The sequence below is a fragment of the Podarcis gaigeae genome (assembly GCF_964106915.1).
Source record: "Podarcis gaigeae genome assembly, chromosome: W".
In the NCBI taxonomy this organism is placed as follows: Eukaryota; Metazoa; Chordata; class Lepidosauria; order Squamata; family Lacertidae; genus Podarcis; species Podarcis gaigeae.
Window position 1 is genome coordinate 19,138,946 of NC_139695.1, and position 22,305 is coordinate 19,161,250.

At 48.0% G+C, this 22,305-nt stretch overlaps 1 protein-coding gene across 1 annotated transcript in view; it reads right to left on the reverse strand.

Annotated features, from left to right (window-relative positions):
- Nucleotides 1–22,305, reverse strand: part of LOC310835969 (splicing factor YJU2-like) — a 31,345-nt gene that overhangs the window by 1,355 nt on the left and 7,685 nt on the right. Inside the window, 4 exon segments of the mRNA XM_083720937.1 lie at nucleotides 166–300; nucleotides 1,404–1,433; nucleotides 1,437–1,548; nucleotides 15,704–15,804. Coding sequence (XP_083577063.1) covers nucleotides 166–300; nucleotides 1,404–1,433; nucleotides 1,437–1,548; nucleotides 15,704–15,804 — 378 coding nt within the window.

The following is a 22,305-nucleotide window of genomic DNA, read 5'->3' on the forward strand; positions in this document are numbered from 1 at the left end:
GCAGGAACATAGGTTTTTATTACTTCGTTATTCTTACACTCGCCTTTGTTGTTGTCAATTAAACTAACTAGTTTAACCAAATTAACTCAAAGCAACCTACAGCAATTAATGAACAGGAACTTAAATGAAAGGGAAGTTTTCCCTCGTGGGACTGGCGGAAAATACCTTCATTGGGTTGTTCAGCTCTTCATCCTCTCGCTCTTTCTGCAGGCGCTTCTCCTCTTCCTCCAGTAGCTTCTCGGCCTGGAAGTTCCGCATGGCCCCATGCTCCATGGCATAGTCTGTGTTCTTGGGGTCTGTCTGACAGGGACACAGGAAGCAAGAGGGAGCTATTTCAGTGGGAGACACATAGGACAAGTTGCTCCTGGCCTGTGCACAACTGCTAGTCAGGGAGCGCACCATGAACGCACGGTTGGCCACTGTGAGGACAGCATGCTGGGCTAAACCTGATCCAGCAGCTGCTGCTTCTTTCCTCGCAGCAGGAGAGGATCTGGCCCTTCAAGCCCTCATCTGTTTGTCCACTGGGGAAAGAAAAATGCTGGACTAGTTGAGGGACCTTTGGGGTCTGACCCAGCAGGACAGGTTACATTCTTACTAAACAAAAAACTTTATTTGCCCAAGCTGTCTTGAGCCATGGTTAGCTAAAGGAACACAAATAATTAAACACTGCCAATTTATTTAGGATGCATAGCAGGGAGGCAGAATCACAAAGTCTTCAAATGGCAATTCTCTTGTACAGGTGTCCCTCCACTTGCGCACGATCGACTCACACGCAACCGCATATACAAGCGGTACAGGGAAATAAATAATTTGATTCAAAGCTGGAAATGACAGGAGAGCGCTGCAGAGTCCATGCGGCTTACAAGGAGACCCTCCCCAGAGCCTGAAGAGAACGTCAGTGAGGGTGGTGGAAGCCACAAAAAGTCTGGAGACACAGTGGGGCTTTGTTTAAACTGCTCAGCCTCCCTGCCTCCAGCAGGCCCCAGAGCTTCAATTCTAATTATCCACAATTTCTGGATACAGTATTTTTGGTCCAGATTGGAGAGAAAGCAGCAGAGAGGGTGTTTAGAGGGTGTCTGCTTATCTGCAGGAGCCCAGAATGTAACCCCTGCATATGTGGGGAGATACCTGTAATTATCCTGTGCTAAGGAATGCATGATCAACACACCTCAAGGACAAGGACTTTCTTCATCATGTGCTGGTTACCTCAAGTCTGGATCACTGCAATGCCACTCAATTTGGGGGTTCCCTTGTGCTTGACCCAGAACCTGCAGTTAGTGCAGAATGCTTTCCCACTGACCGGTGTTTCCAATTTGCTATTGCATTGATGCAGCAAATGGTGTATTTCCATTATTTGTTTTTCAGCTGCACAGGGGAAAAAGAAGGATGAAGATAGCTCATACCTTGAAGGTGATTTCTGCAAGGCAGCGGGTTCATTTGATATAAAACCGGAAGATGGGAAGCCCCAGGTAAGACTCATTCTGGACCGTCTCCTTCCGGGCGTTGAACTTCTTTCCTTTGTAGATGTACTCGCCACAGGTCTTGCACCTAGACAGTTTAAACAGTTGCTTCTTCTTATATCAATGATTCCCCACTGGGGCCTCTGGATGGCCAGTATGAGAACAAGATGCTAGGATGACTATTACTTAATATTGGGGCTTTGGAGGAATACAGGTGAAACTCGGAAAATTAGAATATTGTGGAAAAGTTCATTTATTTCAGTATTTCAACTTAAAAGGTAAAACTAATATATGAGATAGACTCATGACATACAAAGCGAGATATGTCAAGCCTTTATTTGTTATAATTGTGATGATTATGGCGTACAGCTGATAAAAACCCCAAATTAACAATCTCAGAAAATTAGAATATTGTGAAAAGGTGCAGTAGCTATTCAATCCATAACACCTGCAATGGGTTCAGTAGGAAGCACAATCATGGGGAAGGCTGCTGACTTGACAGTTGTGCAGAAAGCCATCATTGAGACCCTCCATAAGGAAGGAAAGCCTCAAACGGTAATTGCAGAAGAGGTTGGATGTTCCCAAAGTGCTGTATCGAAGCACATTAATGGAAAGTTATGCAGAAGGGGAAAGTGTGGAAGAAAAAGGTGCACAAGCAGCAGGGATGACCACAGCCTGGAGAGGATTGTCAGGAAAAGACCATTCAAACATGTTGGGGGCTTTCACAAGGAGTGGACTGAGGCTGGAGTTAGTGCATCAAGAGCTACCACACACAGACGGATCCTGGAGATGGGCTTCAAATGTCGTATTCCTCTTGTCAAGCCGCTCCTGAACAAGAAACAACGTCAGAAGCATCTTGCCTGAGCTAAAGAAAAAAAAAAGAACTGGTCTGTTGCTCAGTGGTTCCAAGTCCTCTTTTCTGATGAGAGCAACTTTTGCATCTCATTTGGAAACCAAGGACCAAGAGTCTGGAGGAAGAATGGGGAGGAACACAATGCCAGATGCTTGAAGTCCAGTGTGAAGTGTTGATTTGGGGAGCCATGCCATTAGCTGGTGTTGGTTCACTGTGCTTCATTAAGTCCAGGGTCAACACAGCCGTCTAACAGGAGATTTTGGAGCACTTCATGCTTCCTTCTGCAGATGAGCTTTATGGGGATGCTGACTTCATTTTCCAGCAGGAATTGGCACCTGCCCACACTGCCAAAAGTGCCAAAACCTGATTCAATGCCCATGGGATTACTGTGCTTGATTGGCCAGCAAACTCGCCTGACCTGAACCCCATATCTATGGGGCATTGCCAAGAGAAAGATGAGAGACATGAGACCTAGCAATGCAGAAGAGCTGAAGGCTGCTATTGAAGCATCCTGGTCTTCTATAACACCTCAGCAGTGCCACAGGCTGATAGCATCCTTGCCATGCCACATTGAGACAGTAATTGATGCAAAAGGGGCCCAAACCAAGTACTGAGTACATCAGTGTCAGGGAACTGCCATCGGAAAGGCAGGCGGTGGAAGGGCTCTCGGACGCTAAGAGAGACTCGGCAGCAGAGGAAGGTACCAGCAGGGGGAGGGAAAGAGCTCAGAGAGAAAGTGAGTCGGAGGGAGGGCTCCGAGAGACTGCCAGTGAAAACAGTGGAGAAGTCTCAGGACCCCCCATAGGTACACCCACTCGTCGCCGGAAACTGTCTCGCCGAGAATCCCGAAGACGCGTTTCTGTTAAGGAACTTTTATGTTGGAGCAGATTCCGCAAACGCCCACTGCTAGCGATTGAGGGAGTCATGTTTAAGGGGGCTCCGCTTAAGGCAGAGTTTGAGAACCATGCTAGCGATTGAGGGAGTCATGTTTAAGGGGGCTCCGCTTAAGGCAGAGTTTGAGAACCATGCCCAAGCTCTGAGGGACTAAGCTTTAACGCACAAGCAGCTCATCATCCCATCACAGCAATCCGACAGTCCCTGAAAGCCGCTTGTGCAAAGAGAGGCATCATGAGCAACCCAACCGGAGCCGGAGACGCAGGAGGAGCTGGAGTGGGTCCAAGCCTGGAAGAAAGGTACAGGGTGTTGGAGCTCCAGCTAGCGCTGCAAACGGCGAGGCTCGAAGAGAGGCGGGCTCAGGATGCGGACAAGGGAAAAACCACCCCACTCGCAAGGAAGATGCCGGGGTTGGTGCAGAAGTTTGGGGGGGGGGGGATCCCAGAAATTATCAAGCCTTTAGAACAGAGATGCAATACGCCCTCAAGCTGCAGTTTGATGACTTTCCCGATGAGGAATCGAGAGTGGCGTTTGTCATTGGGCATCTTGAAGGGGGGGCGAAAGACTGGGTGAGGCCCCTGATGGCAGCGAATAATGACGTTCTAAAAGACTCGAGAAAGTTTTTTCGCGCCATGGATCTGATGTTTTCCAGCGAGATTGAGCGAGGGGTGGCGCGCAGACAGTTGATGGCGTGTAAACAGGGGAATCGCTCCGTCTGAGAGTACTGGACAGAGTTTACCATGCTGATCCATAAATTGGGATGGGACCTGACTGCGGAACCGATACAAATGCTGTTCGAAGAAGGTTTATCCGCGGCGGTGAAGGATGAGCTTTCCCGCGCGCCCAGGGCGGAGTCTATGGACCAACTGACTAAATCCGAGCTCACCATAGGAGCGCGCCAGGAGGCGAGAGCCTTGGAGAAGCGTGAAGGGAAAGGGGAACGTTGGAGTGAGTTCCGCATTCCAGAGATGCCAGAGCACCATTCTCCGCCCGTAGAACCAATGGAGATTGGGACAGCGCGCGCACGCGGAGTTTCAAACACCAACAATGGGGGGAAGAAGGAGGGAAAGAGCACCAAGAAATGTTTCCTCTGCCAACAACCAGGTCACTTTGCCAGAGTCTGTCCGCAAAGGAAGGGATGGCAAGGAATGGCGGGAGCTGTTGGGGGTGAAGAAGAGGGGGTTCAGGAGCAGGTAAAAGCCAACGCCTGGTTGCCAGAATCGGGGCACAGCAGCCAGGCCAAAGAGCAGTGAATGTGCCCAAGCCTGAACCCCCAAGACCAGCGCTTGTAGTAGAGGTGGTGCTAGAGCTACCAAACGGACACCCGCTAAAGATAAAGGCGCTATTGGACTCAGGCAGCTCCTGCAATTTTATGAGCAAGGAGTTTGCAGCAGAACACCAGATACAGACGATCCCTTTAAGTAACCCCTTACAGGTGACAACGATTGATGGGAGGGAGCTGTTGGGCGGAGAAGTTAACCAACAGACTGTCCCTATGATAATGAAGGTGGCCAGACACACGGAGGTAATAGCGTTCAATGTGGCCACCCTGGGAGGGGCGCCCATCATATTGGGGATGAGCTGGCTAGCGCTGCATGATCCGCTAGTGGGATGGCACCAGCGGGTAGTTTCCTTTGGGTCAGCACATTGCCTAGCACACTGCAAGGGAGAAGAGGCTCAGGGAGGAGCCAAGGCCACCCTAGCAGGGATGGAAGTAGCTGATAAAGGGAAGGTACCACGACAATACGCCGACCTGGGTAACGTCTTCAGCGAAAGAGAAGCAGATAAACTGCCCCCGCACAGGCCCTTTGACTGTCAAATTAACCTACTCCCAGGAGCCCAGTTGCCAGTGGGCAAGCTGTACGCTATGTCCGACCGGGAGATGCAGGAGTTAAGGGAGTTCATTGACAAGAACCTCAAACGAGGTTTCATCAGGGAGTCACGAGCGGTGGGGGGTAGCCCAGTTTTCTTTGTGGACAAAAAAACACACGGATAAACCCAGGCTTGTAGTTGATTACAGGGCCGTAAATGCTGTGTCAGAACCCGTGACCTTCCCCATGCCAAGAATCGATGACATTTTGAACCGAGTGAGGAAGGGGAAAATCTTTACCAAACTGGACCTGAGGGGGGCGTATAACCTGATATGAATGAGAAAGGGAGATGAATGGAAAACCACCATGTTCACCCCCCCTGGGGGCCTTTGAGTATCTCGTTATGCCCTTCGGTCTACAAGGGGGCTCAGCCTGCTTTCAATCGTTCATGAATCACGTCCTGGGACCTTTACTTTACAAAAACTGTGTGACATTTTTAGATGACGTATTGGTGTACTCAGAGAATGAGGAGCAGCATGTGCAGGACGTAAGAGAGGTACTGAGCAGGCTGCAAACAAACCAGCTGTGGGTGAAACTGGAGAAATGTCAGTTTCATACCAGAGAGGTGGAATTCCTGGTGTACCGTTTATCAGACAAAGGATTGGCCATGGATCCCAGCAAGGTTCAAGCGGTACTGGAATGGAAGACACTGAAGACCAAAAAGGACGTACAAAGGTTCCTGGGGTTCGGAAACTTCTACCGGAAGTTCATCAAGAACTTCGCCCACTTAACGGCGCCCATCACTGATTGTCTCAGCAGCAAAAAGAAATTTGTCTGAACGGAAGAGGCGCAGCGAGCATTCGAACGATTAAAAAGGGCGTTCACGTCGGAAGAACAACTTTTGCATGTGGATCTGCAACAACCGATGAGAGTGGAAACAGATGCATCAGACCGTGCGGTGGGGGCAGTGCTTCTGCAGCCGGGAAAGGATACGTCGGAATGGAGACCGTGTGCCTTCTTCTCTCGGAAACTGAACAAGTCTGAGAGGAACTACACCGTGTACGACCGAGAACTACTCGCCATTCATGAGGCGTTCCGGAGGTGGCAGCACAAGGTCCAAGTGTGCACCGATCACAAAAATCTAGATTACTGGAGAACTGCCCGAGTACTGAACCAGAGACAAGTGAGATGGGCACAGGAGTTCTCCAAATTCAATTTTGAGATTTGTTACGTGCCAGGGCCGGAGAATGTCAGAGCGGACGCCCTCTCTCGAAAACCAGAGTATTTAGAGGGGGAGGGAGCGCCAGAGGAGAGACATATCATCCCCGAGGACCACTGGGTGTGTGGGGCAGCATTGGTGGGGCCGAGAGAATTGGTGGAGGGAACCCAGAACGATGAATACGCCCAAGATAAGCTCAGAGGACTTCGGGGAGGTGGAGAGAACATAGGGGGTTTTGAGGAAAGGAACGGAGCGTTGTACTACAAGGGGGCACTGTACATACCCGAAGGAGAACTGAGGGGGCGGGTACTCAAACAATTGCACGACAGCCCCACCGCGGGGCACTTCGGGCAACACAAAACCATGTGGTTGGTTACCAGGGAGTTCTGGTGGCCCAAGGTGCGGGAAGACGTACGGGAATATGTAAGGGGATGCGACCGCTGCCAGAGGGCAAAGGGAGAGAGGCTGGCACCGGCAGGGCTACTGGAACCCTTACCCACACCAGAAAGGCCATGGGAGGCAGTATCCATAGATTTTATGACGGATCTGCCAAAATCCAAGGGGAAGACAGCTGTCATGGTGGTAATAGACCTATTAACCAAGATGTGCCACTTTATAGCCTGCTCGCATGCGGTTACAGCAGAAGAAACCGCCAAGTTGTTTGTAAAACATATTTTTAGGTTGCATGGCGCCCCCTTGAGGGTGGTCTCAGAGCGAGGGAAACAATTTACTTCCACGTTCTGGAGGAAGCTCATGAGCTTACTGCACGTGGAAGTCAATTTTTCGACTGCCCGACACCCAGAAACTAATGGGCAGGCGGAAAGGGCGAACGGCATTCTACAACAATACCTAAGGTGTTATGTAAATGACAGAGAAAATGATTGGGTAGAGAAATTAGCCCTAGCCGAATTCGCATACAATAATGCGGAAAAAGTTGGCTCTGGCAGAATTTGCCTATAACAACGCGGAGCATGTGTCCACAGGGATGAGTCCCTTCCTGGCAAATTATGGGTGTCATCCCAGGGCATTTCCAGGAGAGGGAGGGGAAAGATGGAGTGTCCCGGCAGCGGAACACTTTGTAGAAGAGATGGAAGCGATCCACAGGCAGCTCCAACTTAATTTAGAGGGGGCCAAAGAAGAATACAAGAAGCAAGCAGACAGAAACAGACGGGAAGGTGAAACCATAAGGGTGGGGGACCGGGTGTGGTTATCCACCCAAGGGTTGCCGTTTAAGGGGGGATGTAAGAAATTGAAACCTAAACAGCTGGGACCATTTGAGGTGATACAACAAGTCAACCCAGTGGCATTCAAACTTAGGTTGCCCAACCACATGAAACTGCACCCAGCTTTTCACAGGTCCTTACTGTCGCCGTACCGAGGGGGGCAGGACTGGGGGGGACGTGAGAGGGAGGTCACTCAAACGCCAGTGATAGAAGAAAGGGAACGCAACAATCATGTGGCAGGAAACGCCGATTCCAGGTGGAAGGGGGATCGGGTGGAATATCTGGTAGAATGGGAAGGAGAACCGGAGGCAGAGAACACCTGGGTACCGGCAGAGGAGGTCAATGACGAGGTTTTAATAGAGACGTTTCACCAACGGTTCCCAAGGAAACCTCAGCCGGTAACACGGTTCAGGAGGGAATACTTAGGCACCACCGATGAAGAGGAGGAGTTCGAAGGGTTCCCAGAATCAGGGCTGGAAGAAGGTATAGATTCCGATGAGGAGGAATACTTGGGGAGAGGAGACGGAAGTCAGTGGAAAGAAGTGTTCGAGTCCTCTGACGATGAGGAAAGTTCTTTCTGGGGTTTTCCGCCCTCACCGCCCGTAGAGGAGGGGGCGGGAGGGGGTGAAGGGGGCCCTGGAGGGGAGGGTGGATGTCAGGGAACTGCCATCGGAAAGGCAGGCGGTGGAAGGGCTCTCGGACGCTAAGAGAGACTCGGCAGCAGAGGAAGGTACCAGCAGGGGGAGGGAAAGAGCTCAGAGAGAAAGTGAGTCGGAGGGAGGGCTCCGAGAGACTGCCAGTGAAAACAGTGGAGAAGTCTCAGGACCCCCCATAGGTACACCCACTCCTCGCCGGAAACTGTCTCGCCGAGAATCCCGAAGACGCGTTTCCGTTAAGGAACTTTTATGTTGGAACAGATTCCGCAAACGCCCACTGTCGGATTCTGCTAGCGATTGAGGGAGTCATGTTTAAGGGGGCTCCGCTTAAGGCAGAGTTTGAGAACCATGCCCAAGCTCTGAGGGACTAAGCTTTAACGCACAAGCAGCTCATCATCCCATCACAATCAGCATGCTTGTAATTCTCAGAGGTCCAATATTGCTCTATTTGCAATCCTTGTTTTGCTGATTTCATTTAATATTTTTTTTATAATAATATTTTATTAAGTTTTAGAAATAACAAGCGGGAAAAAGAAAAAACACATACACAAAAATACAAAGTTACAAAATACAAAAAATACAAACATTTAACTTAAAAAAAGAAGAAAAGCAGAAAAGAAAAAAAAACACTAAAAGAAAAAACAAAAATCCCTCTTTTTAATTTCTCATCTTTGATTCACTTATTTTCCTGACTTCCTCACGTCTCCCTTTTTTGTATCCCTTTTAGAAATTAGTTCAGCAAATTCATATCCAATTAATTTATCTATTATCAATCTAATCTTATTTTTTACCTTGTTGCTAGAACCCCTTCAGTTCATTTCAATGTCATAACATTCAAAAATTTTACAATGTTTCTGTAAATAAATTTTAAATTTCCTCCAATCTTCTTCCACCAACTCTTCTCCCTGGTCTCGGATTCTGCCAGTCATTTCCGCCATTTCCATGTAGTCCATTACTTGCACCTGCCATTCTTCCAGAGTGGGTAGGTCTTGTGTCTTCCAATGCTTTGCGATGAGTATTCTTGCTGCTGCTGTAGCGTACATAAAGAAAGTTCTATCCTTCTTTGGCACCAATTGGCCGACTATGCCCAGGAGAAAGGCCTCTGGTTTCTTTAGGAAAGTGTACTTAAGTACCTTTTTCATTTCATTATAGATCATCTCCCAGAAAGCCTTAATCCTTGGGCATGTCCACCAAAAGTGAAAGAATGTACCTTCAGTTTCTTTACATTTCCAACATTTATTGTCGGGCAAATGATATATTTTTGCAAGCTTGACTGGGGTCATGTACCACCTATACATCATTTTCATAATATTCTCTCTTAGGGCATTACATGCCGTGAATTTAATCCCGGTGGTCCACAACTTCTCCCAGTCAGCAAACATAATATTATATCCTATATCTTGTGCCCATTTTATCATTGCAGATTTTACTGTTTCTTCCTCAGTGTTCCATTTCAACAGCAAATTGTACATTCTTGATAGTATCTTAGCATTGGGTTCTAACAGTTCTGTCTCTAACTTTGATTTTTCCACCTGGAAACCAATTTTTTTATCCAGGATATAAACCTCTCTTATTTGAAAATAGTGTAGCCAGTCTCGCACCTTCTCTTTGAGCTTCTCATAGCTCTGCAATTTCAATTTGTCACCTTCCTGTTCTAAAATTTCCCAATATTTTGGCCATTTGGCCTCCATATTAAGTTTTTTCAGAGCTTTCGCTTCCATGGGTGAAAGCCACCTTGGGGTTTTACTCTCCAAAAAGTCTTTATATCTAATCCAGACACTAAACAATGCTTTCCTGACAATATGGTTTTTAAATGCCTTGTGCGCTTTTACCTTGCCATACCACAGATATGCATGCCACCCAAATACATTGTCATACCTTTCAAGATCTAAAACATCTGTATTTTCAAGAAGTAGCCATTCCTTCAACCAGCAAAAGGCTGCTGATTCATAATAGAGTTTAAGGCCTGGCAGGGCAAACCCCCCTCTATCTTTAGCATCAGTAAGTATCTTATATTTTATTCTGGGCTTTTTGCCCTGCCAGACAAATCTAGATATGTCTCTTTGCCACTTCTTGAAACAATCCATCTTATCAATAATTTGCAGTGATTGAAATAAGAACAACATTCTCGGCAATACATTCATCTTGATAACAGCAATTCGACCCAGCAAGGAAAGCTTCAAATTCGACCAAATTTCTAAATCTTTTTTCACTTCTGACCAACATTTCTCATAGTTATCTTTAAATAAATTCACATTCTTAGCGGTCATATTCACCCCCCAGGTATTTTACCTTCTTTACCAATGTTAAGCCTGTCTCCTTCTGAAACCTCTCCCTCTCTATTGGCATCAAATTTTTCTCCAAAACCTTGGTTTTTGACTTATTCAACTTAAAACCTGCCACTTGACCAAATTCACGGATTACTTCTAAGGCCCTCTTAGTGCTAGATGCTGGCTCCTGTAATGTCAGTACTAGGTCATCTGCAAAGGCTTTAAGTTTGTATTGTTTAACTCCGACCTGGATACCTTGAATCAAGTGGTCCCTTCTGATCATATTTAGCAAAACCTCCAGAACCGAAATAAAGAGCAATGGGGAAATTGGGCAGCCTTGTCGTGTCCCTTTCTCTATTTTAAATTCTTCTGTCACCACGTTATTAACTATCAATTTGGCCTTTTGTTCAGAATAAATCGCACTTATACCGTTTTCGAAATTTTGTCCAGCCCCCATCCCCTGAAGATTTTTCTTCATGAAACTCCAAGAAATATTGTCAAAGGCTTTCTCCGCATCTACAAATATCAACACTGCTTTTGTGTTGATATTCACCTGCAGTTTTTCTAAGATATTAATTATATTCCTCATATTGTCCGATAGATGTCTACCAGGGAGAAAGCCTGCCTGGTCTTTATGTATCGCCTCTGCCAGTACTTTTTTCAGTCTTTTAGCCAAAATGTCTGCAAAGATTTTATAATCCACATTAAGCAGGGATATCATTTCAAAAAAAGTTTTCGGTAGTCTTCCATCTTTTGCCACCACTTGTCTTTCTGACTTATCCATATTTGTTGATACCACTCCATTCATGTCTCCAAGCATAATGATATTATAGTCCATAAAGTCCAACAATGTCTCGTGCAGTTTCTTTAAAAATTCTGATTTCCCCTCATTTGGTGCATATACCCCTACTATCAGGAGTCTCTCTCCTTGAAATTGTATCTCAATTGCCACAAATCTTCCTTGGTCATTTTTAAAAATGAATTTTGGTGATAAACTTTCTTTTGCATAAATCACGACTCCTCTCTTTTTAACTTTATTTGATGAGATAAATTCTTGGCCTAGTCTTTTATTGATTAATACTTTCCTATGTATTCTGGTCACGTGGGTTTCTTGCAAGCAAATCAAGTCCATTTTTTCCTTTTTCAATAGATGAAAAATTCTTTTCCTCTTGTCTGGGGAGTTCAAACCTCGGATATTCCAACTTAATACCTGCAGAGACATTGTGTAAATTATTCTGTATTCCCTCCAACTGCTCCTCATAGTTGTTCTTGATCTGTGGGTGGTATCACTTTCTCTGGTTTATCCAGTCCCAATGGTAACTTTGCTGGGTCCAAAGCTCCTGGTCTTGGTATCTTCGGTTCTTTTTCCTCTGCCTCTTTTTGTAGATCTTCCTCGTGATCTTTCAGAAATCTTACTTTGTCCTCCTCTGATCTTATCTTCACCTTTCCCCCTTTGTAAGTAAAAGACAGGCCCTGGGGGAACTCCCACCTGAAAATAATACTGTTTCTTCTTAGCAGGTACACTAGGTCTCCGTACTTAGCTCTAAGGTCCAATAGATGTTTTGGAATATCTTTAAAAATTTCTATCCTTGAATCCTCTATTTCCAATGATTTCTGGTAGTGGAGGCTCAATATTTTATCCCTCTCTTCTTTAGATCTGAGTGTAATCAAACAGTCTCTTACCCTGTTCTTTCTTCCCCCTTTGCCAAGTCTGAAGGCAGTCACTATCTTAAAGTCTTTATCTGGATCAAGGCCCCAGAATTCTTCAAATTCCTGTGTCAGAAATTCACTCAGATTATTTTCTTCCAATTCTGGTACCGCCCTGATCCTTAAATTGGTCTGTTTATCTTTAAGTTCAATTAAGGACAATTGTGCCTTATGGTTCTCTAGTTGTTTGTTGATTGCCTGTATCTTTTCTTCTACCACCAACACCTTCTCTTTTGCTTCCTCAGCAATTTTTCTTGTCAGTTTAGATTCCTGCAGCAACCGATCAATGGCCTGTGTGTTAGAGCTGATAGTTGTAGTGTTTAAATCAATTTTAGCTGACAATTTTTCCAAAGCTCCTTGCTGATTTCATTTAATATTCTAATTTTCTGAGACTGTTAATTTGGGGTTTTCATCAGCTGTACGCCATAATATCACAATTATAACAAATAAAGGCTTAACATATCTCGCTTTGCATGTCACGAGTCTATCTCATATATTAGTTTCACCTTTAAGTTGAATTACTGAAATAAATGAACTTTTCCACGATATTCTAATTTTCCGAGTTTCACCTGTAGATAACTACCGTATTTTTCGCCCTATAGGACGCACCGGCCCATAGGATGCACCTAGTTTTTTTGGGGGGGAAATAAAGTAAACCCCCCCCCCAGGCACGGGGCTGGGGTGGGTGAAGCCTGAGCTTCCCCCGACCCCAGCCCCCAGAACAGGCAGCTCTCCGCAAGCCGTGGGAGCCCTGTGGGAGCTCAGCGCGCCCAGGCTTCGAGTGCGCACCAACCCCTCTCGCTCTCCAGGCTTCAGCGAAAGCCTGCATTCGCCCCATAGGACGCATACACATTTCCCCTTCATTTTTGGAGGGGGGAAAAGTGTGTCGTATAGGGCGAAAAATACGGTAAGTCTAGCATATTGTAAATATGGTTAAACATACAAGTATGGTAAAAGTAAGGGAAAGAAGAGAGCCTGGGAATGTTTTCACTGAAAAATGCAGTACTGTATATGTATTGATGTAATAAGGTACAAGAAAACGTAAATCCACACAGATTGCTGTGAGTATTATAACCCTATATTACTTCCCTGTTTAGGGACATTTTTAATGTCTGATGTTTTATTGTGTTTTTAATATCCTGTTGGAAGCCACCCAGAGTGGCTGGGGATGTAACCTTACTGGGGTTCACTGATTGGGTCTGCGTTGCTCCCGGACAGGAGGAAGGAAGTCAAATGACACTGAGGGCTGGTTCAGAGAAAGAGTTATTTATTTCTGCTCTCTGGAACAGCAGAAAGGCACCTGTGTGGTGTGTCCACAGCAAGTCCAAAGAAATGAGAAATTTCATGCAGTATATACCATATTTTTCGCTCTATAAGACGCACCAGACCACAAGACGCACCTAGTTTTTGGAGGAGGAAAACAAGGGAAAAAATATTCTGAATCTCAGAAGCCAGAACAGCAAGAGGGATTGCTGCGCAGTGAAAGCAGCGATCCCTCTTCCTGTTCTGGCTTCTGGGATAGCTGCACAGCCTGCATTCGCTCCATAAGACACACACACATTTCCCCTTACTTTTTAGGAGGGAAAAAGTGAGTCTTATAGAGCAAAAAATACGGTATATCCTCCAGGCACCCTCTCTCCCTTCCCCAGGAATCTAGCTATGTCAGCTTGTACATGCAGGTTGACATCACAGATGTTCCTGCTCCGGCACTCTTAACCATAAAAGGGTATTCCTTCCTATACTTCTGACCATAAAAGGATATTCCTGTTCCTACTCTTATCTTGGAGCAAGAGGTCACCATCTCCAAGAACACCCTATGGCGCTGTTCCCAGACTGGGTCTGTGCGTCTTTTGTGGTCAGGATATAAGATAAGGCACAGACGCATCATCCCTGCTCTACTGGAACTTGGCGAGGTCACTCATTGCCGCCACAGACTGATAAGGGAGAGAGCTTTGAGCACAGCCGGGTTTTTGTTTATACATTGACTCAGAGCTCAAGTTAATGGATTTTAGCTAAGGAAAAATAGGGATTTTGGTGCAGTTTCAAACTGCCTGCACAGTCAGTTTTGGGTTTGGGAAACCCATTCCTTCAGGGAGGCCCGGCCAGATGGGTGGGGTATAAGTAATAAATAATAATAATAATAATAATAATAATAATAATAATAATAACCATTATTATTATTATTATTATTATTATTATTATTATTATTATTATTATTATTAGACCAGAAACTGTAATCTCAATTATTACGTTCACATCTGGTTCTTTCTTCTTATTATATCTCGAATGGAATCTTTTTAGGTTTTGAACTTTTTGGGTTTATTATTGTAAATAATAATGCATTTTAATTTTTTTGTTTAAGGATGCATAGCTTAGTTCCACCTTGGTGCAACAGCACTTTAAGAGACATGGCTTCATCCCAACTCATCTTGGGGGCTGTAGTCTGTGAAGGGTGCTCAGGAAACTCCTATTGAAGGAATGGGTTTCCAAAACCTAAAACCTGACTGGGCAGTCAGTCTGAAACGGGCCCCAAAATCCGCATTTTTCCTTCTCCAAGGGAGCATTTCTAAAATATTTTAACTTGAGCTCTTGAGCCAAAACCCAGCTGTATTAACAAGTGCTCAAAGCTCTCTCCTTTATCAGTCCGTGATGCCTAATGAATGGCCTTGTCCATTCCAAAGTGGAGCAGAGATGACGCATCTGGGTCTTATCTTACACTGAGGCACAAACCTTGTCAGCCACCCAGGAACGGCGCCAGGAGTTGGTGACCTCTTGCTCCAAGATAAGAGTATAGGAACAGGAACAGGAACACCCTTTTATGGTCAAGAGTACAGGAAGAGGAACACCCTTTTATGGTCAAGAGTACAGGAAGAGGAACACCCTTTTATGGTTAAGAGTACTGGAGCAGGAACATCTGTGATGTCAGCCTGTGTGTATAAGCTGACGTGGCTGGATTCCTGGGGAAGGGGGGAGAGGGTGCCTGGAGGATATATATACTGCATGAAATTTCTCATTTCTTTGGATTTGCTGTGGACTGACCATGCAAGTGCCTTCTGCTATCCGGAGAGCAGAATAAACTCTTTCTCTGAATCAATTTCGGTGTCATTTGACTTCCTTTCACCCTCCTGGGAGCAACGCAGACCCCACCAGTCGGTAAAGTCTAATAAGGCTACACTATTTCCCTCTTTTACAATGACTGAGAAAAGAGTATAATAAGAACTAGTAACTTACTTTTCCATACATGTTTTCTCCCCCTTGTTCTGAGGCCTCAAGATGGGGACTAGCTGCTTAAAACAGCTGTTAAATTTTTAATCAAATAGTTGGATACAAGGAAAGGTGAAATATAAGGCAAGCCAACCAAGAACCTTTACAAAGGGTCAAGAGCTGAGAATGGGTTTAAATCCCTAGAAAACATCACCAACAAATTCCTGAGGATCGAAGTGCCTTTCACCTTTCTCAACCCTGCAGATAAAACAAGATTAAAATCCTAACAAACACCTTCCACACAACTAAATCATTTCACACAGAAAGCTCTGGCGATGTAACTGAGCCAATAAGGCCCAAAAATTCTCAGGGGGGAAAAAGGGTCTCGCACAACATTCTTCCTTACCACATGTTGAAAGGTGCCATCAGTCGGACCACATACTGCCTGTCCTTTCGAAGTTTAAGCTTGGGGATCTTAGATGGATCAAAGTCTGGAGGGTAGTATTTCTAGGACACAAGGAAAAAAGATGGGTCAGATGAAAGAGCAGATCATTCTCATGCAGGCTTTTGCAGCGCCCACTACAAACTTTGGCAGTGCCCAGGAGCTGGTGGTCACAAAATCACACCTGTTTTCCAGTAGCTCAAAAAAACCTACTAAGCAACTTAGCACTACCTCCATCCCAAATGGGACAGGGCCAGCCACTTCTCTGTTCCGCAAGCTTCTCCGGTCAATTTGCTTTTCAAGCTCCTTATTTATTTCTCACCATGTCTATCCCAATTTCCCAGCCCTGGAGAGACTGGCTGAAATTTGCTCCTCTGACATGAAGCTGGTACAGTGAACTTGGGCTCTTTGTTCTCTCTTGCAGCAAGAAGTGGTGAACCTTTTAGGTTCTGCTTGAGAAATCTGCTCACCAGTTGACCACACGGTGTCTTCAAAAGCACCATGCATAACACTGGTGTTGGCTGAGCAAGGGAGTTGAGGAAGCCAGATTTCCCTTGCCAACTGGGAGTGCACTTCAAGGCTCCTGGTTGTATATTGAAAACCATCTCTCTACCTGCCTTGCACCTGATGTCACATGTGTTGACATCTATCTGTCTTGAGAGATCATAGATTGTGCCTTCGGGGTGAAGTCAAACTGCTGGAGAATCAGAGCGGCTGCTATGGCTGAAGAGTCTGCTAACTTGTAACTGCTACCTCCTGCATTGCTTTTGCTGCGTTAGCAGCATGCAAGAGATCTCCCCAGGGCACAAGCCTGGGCTGTGTGTCTGGAGGTCCTGGGCGGCCCAGATGACAAGACCCCCCGTCAGCCTTGCTGATGTGGCCCAAAGGAAAGCAGAGCAAGACATTTGGCACCAGCTGGGCTGCAGGAATTGCTGGAAGAGAGCCCATCTGGGAGAAGGAAAACCCTGGTTCTAAACCTCTACTGCCTTGTGGGACATCTTCAGGAGAAGAAAAGGCTCAGGAGTAATCCCTACACAAATTCACAAGTCCCTAAGGCACTTGGATTGTGCCTTGTACTCCTCCTTCCAGCAACTCCTGCAGCCAAGCGTCTTGCTTTGCTTTCTTTTGGACCCAGCCCAGGACCTCCAGACTCACATCCTACGCTTTTTGCTTGGAGAGGTCATTTCTGTGCTGCTAACACAGTGCTGATGCCAACAGCCTAATCTTCTTCAGGGGAGGGAGGGGGCAAATCAGTATGCCATCTTGAGCTCCTTGGAGGAAAGGAGTGATGTAAAAGCAGTAATAAATGATATAAAATGGGGATGGGAAGAACCAGGTCTCTTAGGGAAACGAGATGTAAATGCTATAAGGACATACAGAAAGTGGAGGTTATCTGAATCTGTTTGAGTATTTTAATTTTACAAATTTTTTTTGGCAATTAAATCCTGCCGTCCAGTCAGCGCTTCCCTGCGTAGTTCTGCTTGAGGCTGACCTGGGCTGGAAAACAGAGTTGTAGCGGTCCTGCCGTCCGTGTGAGATAGAGGGATAAATCAAGTCCAGAGACAGTTCGTTGCTTTCTCTAAAAATGTTTATTTACACAGCAATAAATCCATCAGAACTTTCCGGCATCTTTCTGTGCTAAAAGCACACGCAGTCTCTCTGCTGCTTCTTTCAGTCTAAAGTGAAAGCAACTCTCACAGACAAAGACGGACAAAGCCTGTGACGTACGGCCCTGCATCAGGCCCCTCCCAGATACAGGACACCAAGGAGTTTTAACCCTGTAAAATCCAAACTCCACACTCCCTCTTGTCCTGCATCTGGGGAAATAAGCAAAAATGCTCACCCCAAACACAGACCTTCACAGAACTCCTCATGCTTCTGGAAGGATAATGGCTTCGTGTAGCCATCAGTGAGGTTCTTGGTTGAGGGACAGTATTTTAGAGCAACTAGCCCCTCATGAACGCTCTGACACACATTCTGAAAACGTATGTCCAGATGTTTGGCCCTGGCCTTGAATTGCGCCGTCTCGGCCAATTTGAGACACGGTTGATTGTCTTCGTGCACCACGATGGGAAGACAATGTTCCCCACAAAGTTCCTGGACCAAACACGCATAGAACTCCAGCTCTCTGCAAACCTCAGATAGCGCACTGAACTCAGCTTTAGTAGATGAAAGCGCTATGAGACTTTGCTTCTGGGACCTCCACCCAACTATCGAGTTCCCAAACTTCACCACTAGGCCTGACACTGATTTGCGGTCCTCAAGGTTAGCCCAATCTGAATCCACCCAGGCAGTCAGCTTGACACCACCCTCAGCTGACATCTTGAGGCAAAAGTCTTTGGTATCTTGCAGGTAACGTAGCACCCGTTTCATACCATTCCAGGCCTGCACACTAGGACTTGAAGCCTCTCTACTGAGCAGATTGACAGCAAACACTATGTCTGGTCTGCTCCACTGTGACAGATACAGCAGACTACCCAGAGCTGACTGAAAGAGTTCAGTATTTTCGAACACAGTGCGTTCTACTTGCTGACATTCTTTCACGTATCCAACTTCCATGGGTGTTCTGGAACCTGCACACTCAGACATCCTGAACTTCTCAAGCAACTGTTCAATCTTACCTTTCTGGCTGAGCAAAAAGCTTCCATCTCTTGCTCTCGTGATCCCTACACCTAGATACGACTTGACATCTCCAAGCTGCTTGAGCTTGAACTGTTTTCCAAGCTCCCTAGAAAACTCCTCCACTTGTTTACCTGTCTGTGCCATGATCAAGATATCATCAACAAAAATCTGAGCAGCTTGCTGCATCTCACCTGAACCTTTAAGGTAAAGACAGCTGTCCGCAACACTTCTCCTGAAGCCTAGCTCTTCTAAGGCTTCATTCAGACACATGTTCCAGTTTCTGGCAGATTGGCATAATCCATAGATGGATTTGTGCAACCGCCACACGATGCCTTGCCCACTGACCTCAAACCCTGGAGGAGGAAGCATGTACAACTCCTCCTGGAGGTCTGAGTTCAGGTAGGCAACATCCACATCAAAATGGTTCACCTTCCAACCTCTCTGTGCAGCAACTGCTAAAAGCGTCCTCAGAGTCTCGGCCCTCGAGGTCGGCGAATAGACCTCTGTGAAGTGGACTCCCTTCTTCTGTGTGAATCCTCGGGCTACTAATCTAGCTTTATACTGTGGTTCTACAGCTTCTGTGGGTTTAAGACGGTAAACCCACCTGCAACTCACAGCCTGCTTGCCAGCCGGCAATTGTGTGAGTGAGAACACACCAAGAGACTCCATTGAGTTCATCTCTTTCTGCATCGCCTCATGCCGTTTGCTAGCTTCTTCCTGAGGCAACTTCTGAACATCCTCAAAGGATTCAGGTTCACATCTAGCCACACCTACCCAGACGCTAGTGGCTTCGTACCTTTCTGGTGCCTTTCCCTTGGTTGACCTTGCTGACCTTCTCAGCGTGAACTCTGGAACTGTGCCTGATTCACTTGGGCCAGCCACACCATCCCCTATGTCAGAAACCTCCCCCTCTGACCTGCTGCACCTTTTAGGCCTCACAGCTGGGTCTGCAGGAGAGGATGGCTCACTCTTTGGCTCAGACTTGACAGAGACCTGTGGAGGGGTCTTGGGACTTCCCTTTGGAGAGGTTCGAAGCCTCTGCCTTGGAGATCCCGATTCTGGACTCTGTGGCTGTGGACTGTCCACCTCAGCAACAGGTTCAGCTTCGTCCTCCTCCTCTTCCTCATCTGAGTCAAACAGAACATCCGGGTTCCCGTGAAGACGTTTCCAACCACTCTGCTCGCAAAACTTAGCACTTCCGCTAATAAGCAGCTTAGACTGGTTGCCAGTAGGGTATGCGAAACGCCACGCCTTTTAGCCCGGCTCATAGCCTACAAAGATCATTTTCCGGCCCCAGGTTGCGGGAGCAACGTCGTTGTTGGCTTCGGACCTTCCTGTGTTCCTGATCCCTGCTCGGCCTCCTGTTCCTGACCATCCGGTGCTCCTGTACCCTGCCCGGCCTCCTGTTCCTGACCATCCGGTGTTCCTGTTCCCTGCTCGGCCTCCTGTTCCTGACCATCCGGTGCTCCTGTACCCTGCCCGGCCTCCTGTTCCTGACCATCCGGTGTTCCGGTTCCCTGCTCGGCCTCCTGTTCCAGCGTTCCTGTTCCCCGCCCGGCTCTCCACCTCGGACCTCGCCCCTCTTCGTGTGGACTCTGCTTACGCCCACGGTACCTTACCCCTGGGTCCAGCACAGTTTGCTCCCGCCACACCCGCACTCCCCCTTCGTTGGGGTGCGTTCGGTAAGAGCCAGAGGCCATGGCTGACCAGGCGGCTGCGCTGGTGGCTTTGGCCCAGGAGAACCAGGCCTTGACTCACACCGTGCAGCAGCTCAGCGACGCGGTTACGGCGCTTCAGCAGCGCTTGGAAGCCCTACCGGCTCCTGGGGCCGACGCCCCGGCTCCTGGCAAGTACCCAGTGGCTTTGCCTGAGAAATTTGATGGGGCCCCGGCCAGCTTTCCCATGTTCCTTGCCCAGACCAAGCTGTATATTCAGGGGCGAGCCCGGAACTTCCCTGACGACCGCACCAAGGTGCACTTTTTGATTAGTTTGTTAAAGGACCAGGCGGCCAAGTGGGCGTTGCCGCTACTCAGGCAAGACTCCCCCTTGCTGGCAGACTATACGGGGTTTTGCAATCTTTTGGAGGCTGCGTTCGGCAACCCCCAGAAAGGGAGTCAAGCCAACCGGGCGATTCGGCGGTTGAAACAGGGCAAGTCCACGGTGGCCGCATATACCACGGAGTTTCGGCTGTTGGCACAGGACTTGACCTGGAATGACTTGGCACTGCGGGACCAGTATCTCGAAGGGCTTTCGGACGAGACTGGACCAGCTGGCCACAATGGAACGCCCCACCACGCTAGACACTCTCATTCAACGGAGTCTGCAGATAGACGACCGGCTGGAGGATCGTCATCAGGCCCGGGGTCGCCGACACTTCCAGTTCTCGGCACCAGTTTCTTCCGGCAGCCCCACGGTCACAACTGAGTTAACGGAGGAGCCTATGCAGCTCGGGGCAGTGCGGCCACGCCTTACCCCCGCAGAGAAGGTGCGGCATCGGGAGGGAAATCTATGTCTCTACTGTGGTGGAAGTGGACACTACGCTCGGTCCTGCCCTGAGAAACGCCAGCCGCAGGGAAACCGCCAACCCCAGTAGCTGATGGCCCTAGCTACCGGGGGTCCCAAACAGCGCAGAATGGGCCCGCACCAATGGACTTGCAACATCTTATGGTTTCGGTACGTTTATACCCTCCAGGTGGGCCCTGGATTCTTACTCATGCTTTGGTAGATTCAGGAGCAACCCGCTCCTATATGGACGCTGCTTTTGCTGCCCATCATCAGGTGCCACTTCGGAACAAGCCAGAACCGGTCCAGGTGGAAGCAATTGACGGACGGCTTCTGCGTTCAGGTGCCATTACTCAGGAGACCCAGCCCCTGGTCCTGTGTCTCCAGCAGCACCGGGAGTTGCGAACTTTGGACATTGCCTCTATGCCCCGGTTCCCCCTAGTGCTCGGGATGGACTGGCTGGAAGCTCACAACGTTCAGATTGACTGGGTCAAACGGACTGTGCACTTCCCAGACCCATGTTCCCATGCTCAATCCGAGACGCTGGCGGCCGCGCCCACGGAGGCGGCAGCACCCACGCTCCCAACCGTGTACCAGGACTACCAGGACGTGTTCGAGGAACGGGGGGCAGACCAGCTGCCACCGCATCGGCCTTTTGACTGCGGCATAGACCTCCAGCCCGGAGCGCCCTTACCAGTGAGTCGCTTATATTCTCTAACTGAGCCAGAGCGCGAGGCTTTGCAGGACTTCTTGCGCAAGAACCTGGAGCGTGGGTTCATTAGGCCTTCCACCTCGCCTACCGCGGCACCAGTGCTCTTTGTTAAGAAGAAATGTGGGGAACTCCGCCCTTGCCATGATTACCGAGCCCTGAACAAAATTACCATCCCAGACCGGTACCCCTTGCCCCTTATCTCGGAGTTGCTGGAGCGGGTGCAAGGGGCACAGGTGTTCACCAAGCTGGACCTCTGGGGGGCCTACAACTTGATTCGGATCCGAGCCGGGGATGAGTGGAAGACGGCGTTTGGGACCCGGTACGGGCAGTTCAAATACTTGGTTATGCCTTTCGGTTTGTGCAACGCGCCTGCTGTGTTCCAACGCTACATCAACCACGTGTTCCAGGACTTGTTAGACAAGTACGTGGTGGTGTACTTGGATGACATACTGGTTTACTCCCGTGACCCGGCTCGCCATGAGGGACATGTCCGGACCGTGCTGCAGCGCTTGCGTCAGCACCGTTTGTACGCAAAGCTCAGCAAGTGCGAGTTCCATCAGCGGACTGTGGACTTCCTTGGACACCGGCTCTCTCCAGATGGGGTGCAGATGGACCCTGGGAAGGTGGCAGCGGTTCGAGAATGGGCGGCACCCCGGAACCGCAAGGACCTACAGCGGTTCCTGGGGTTCGCCAACTACTAACGGACCTTCATTGCAGATTATGCTCATCG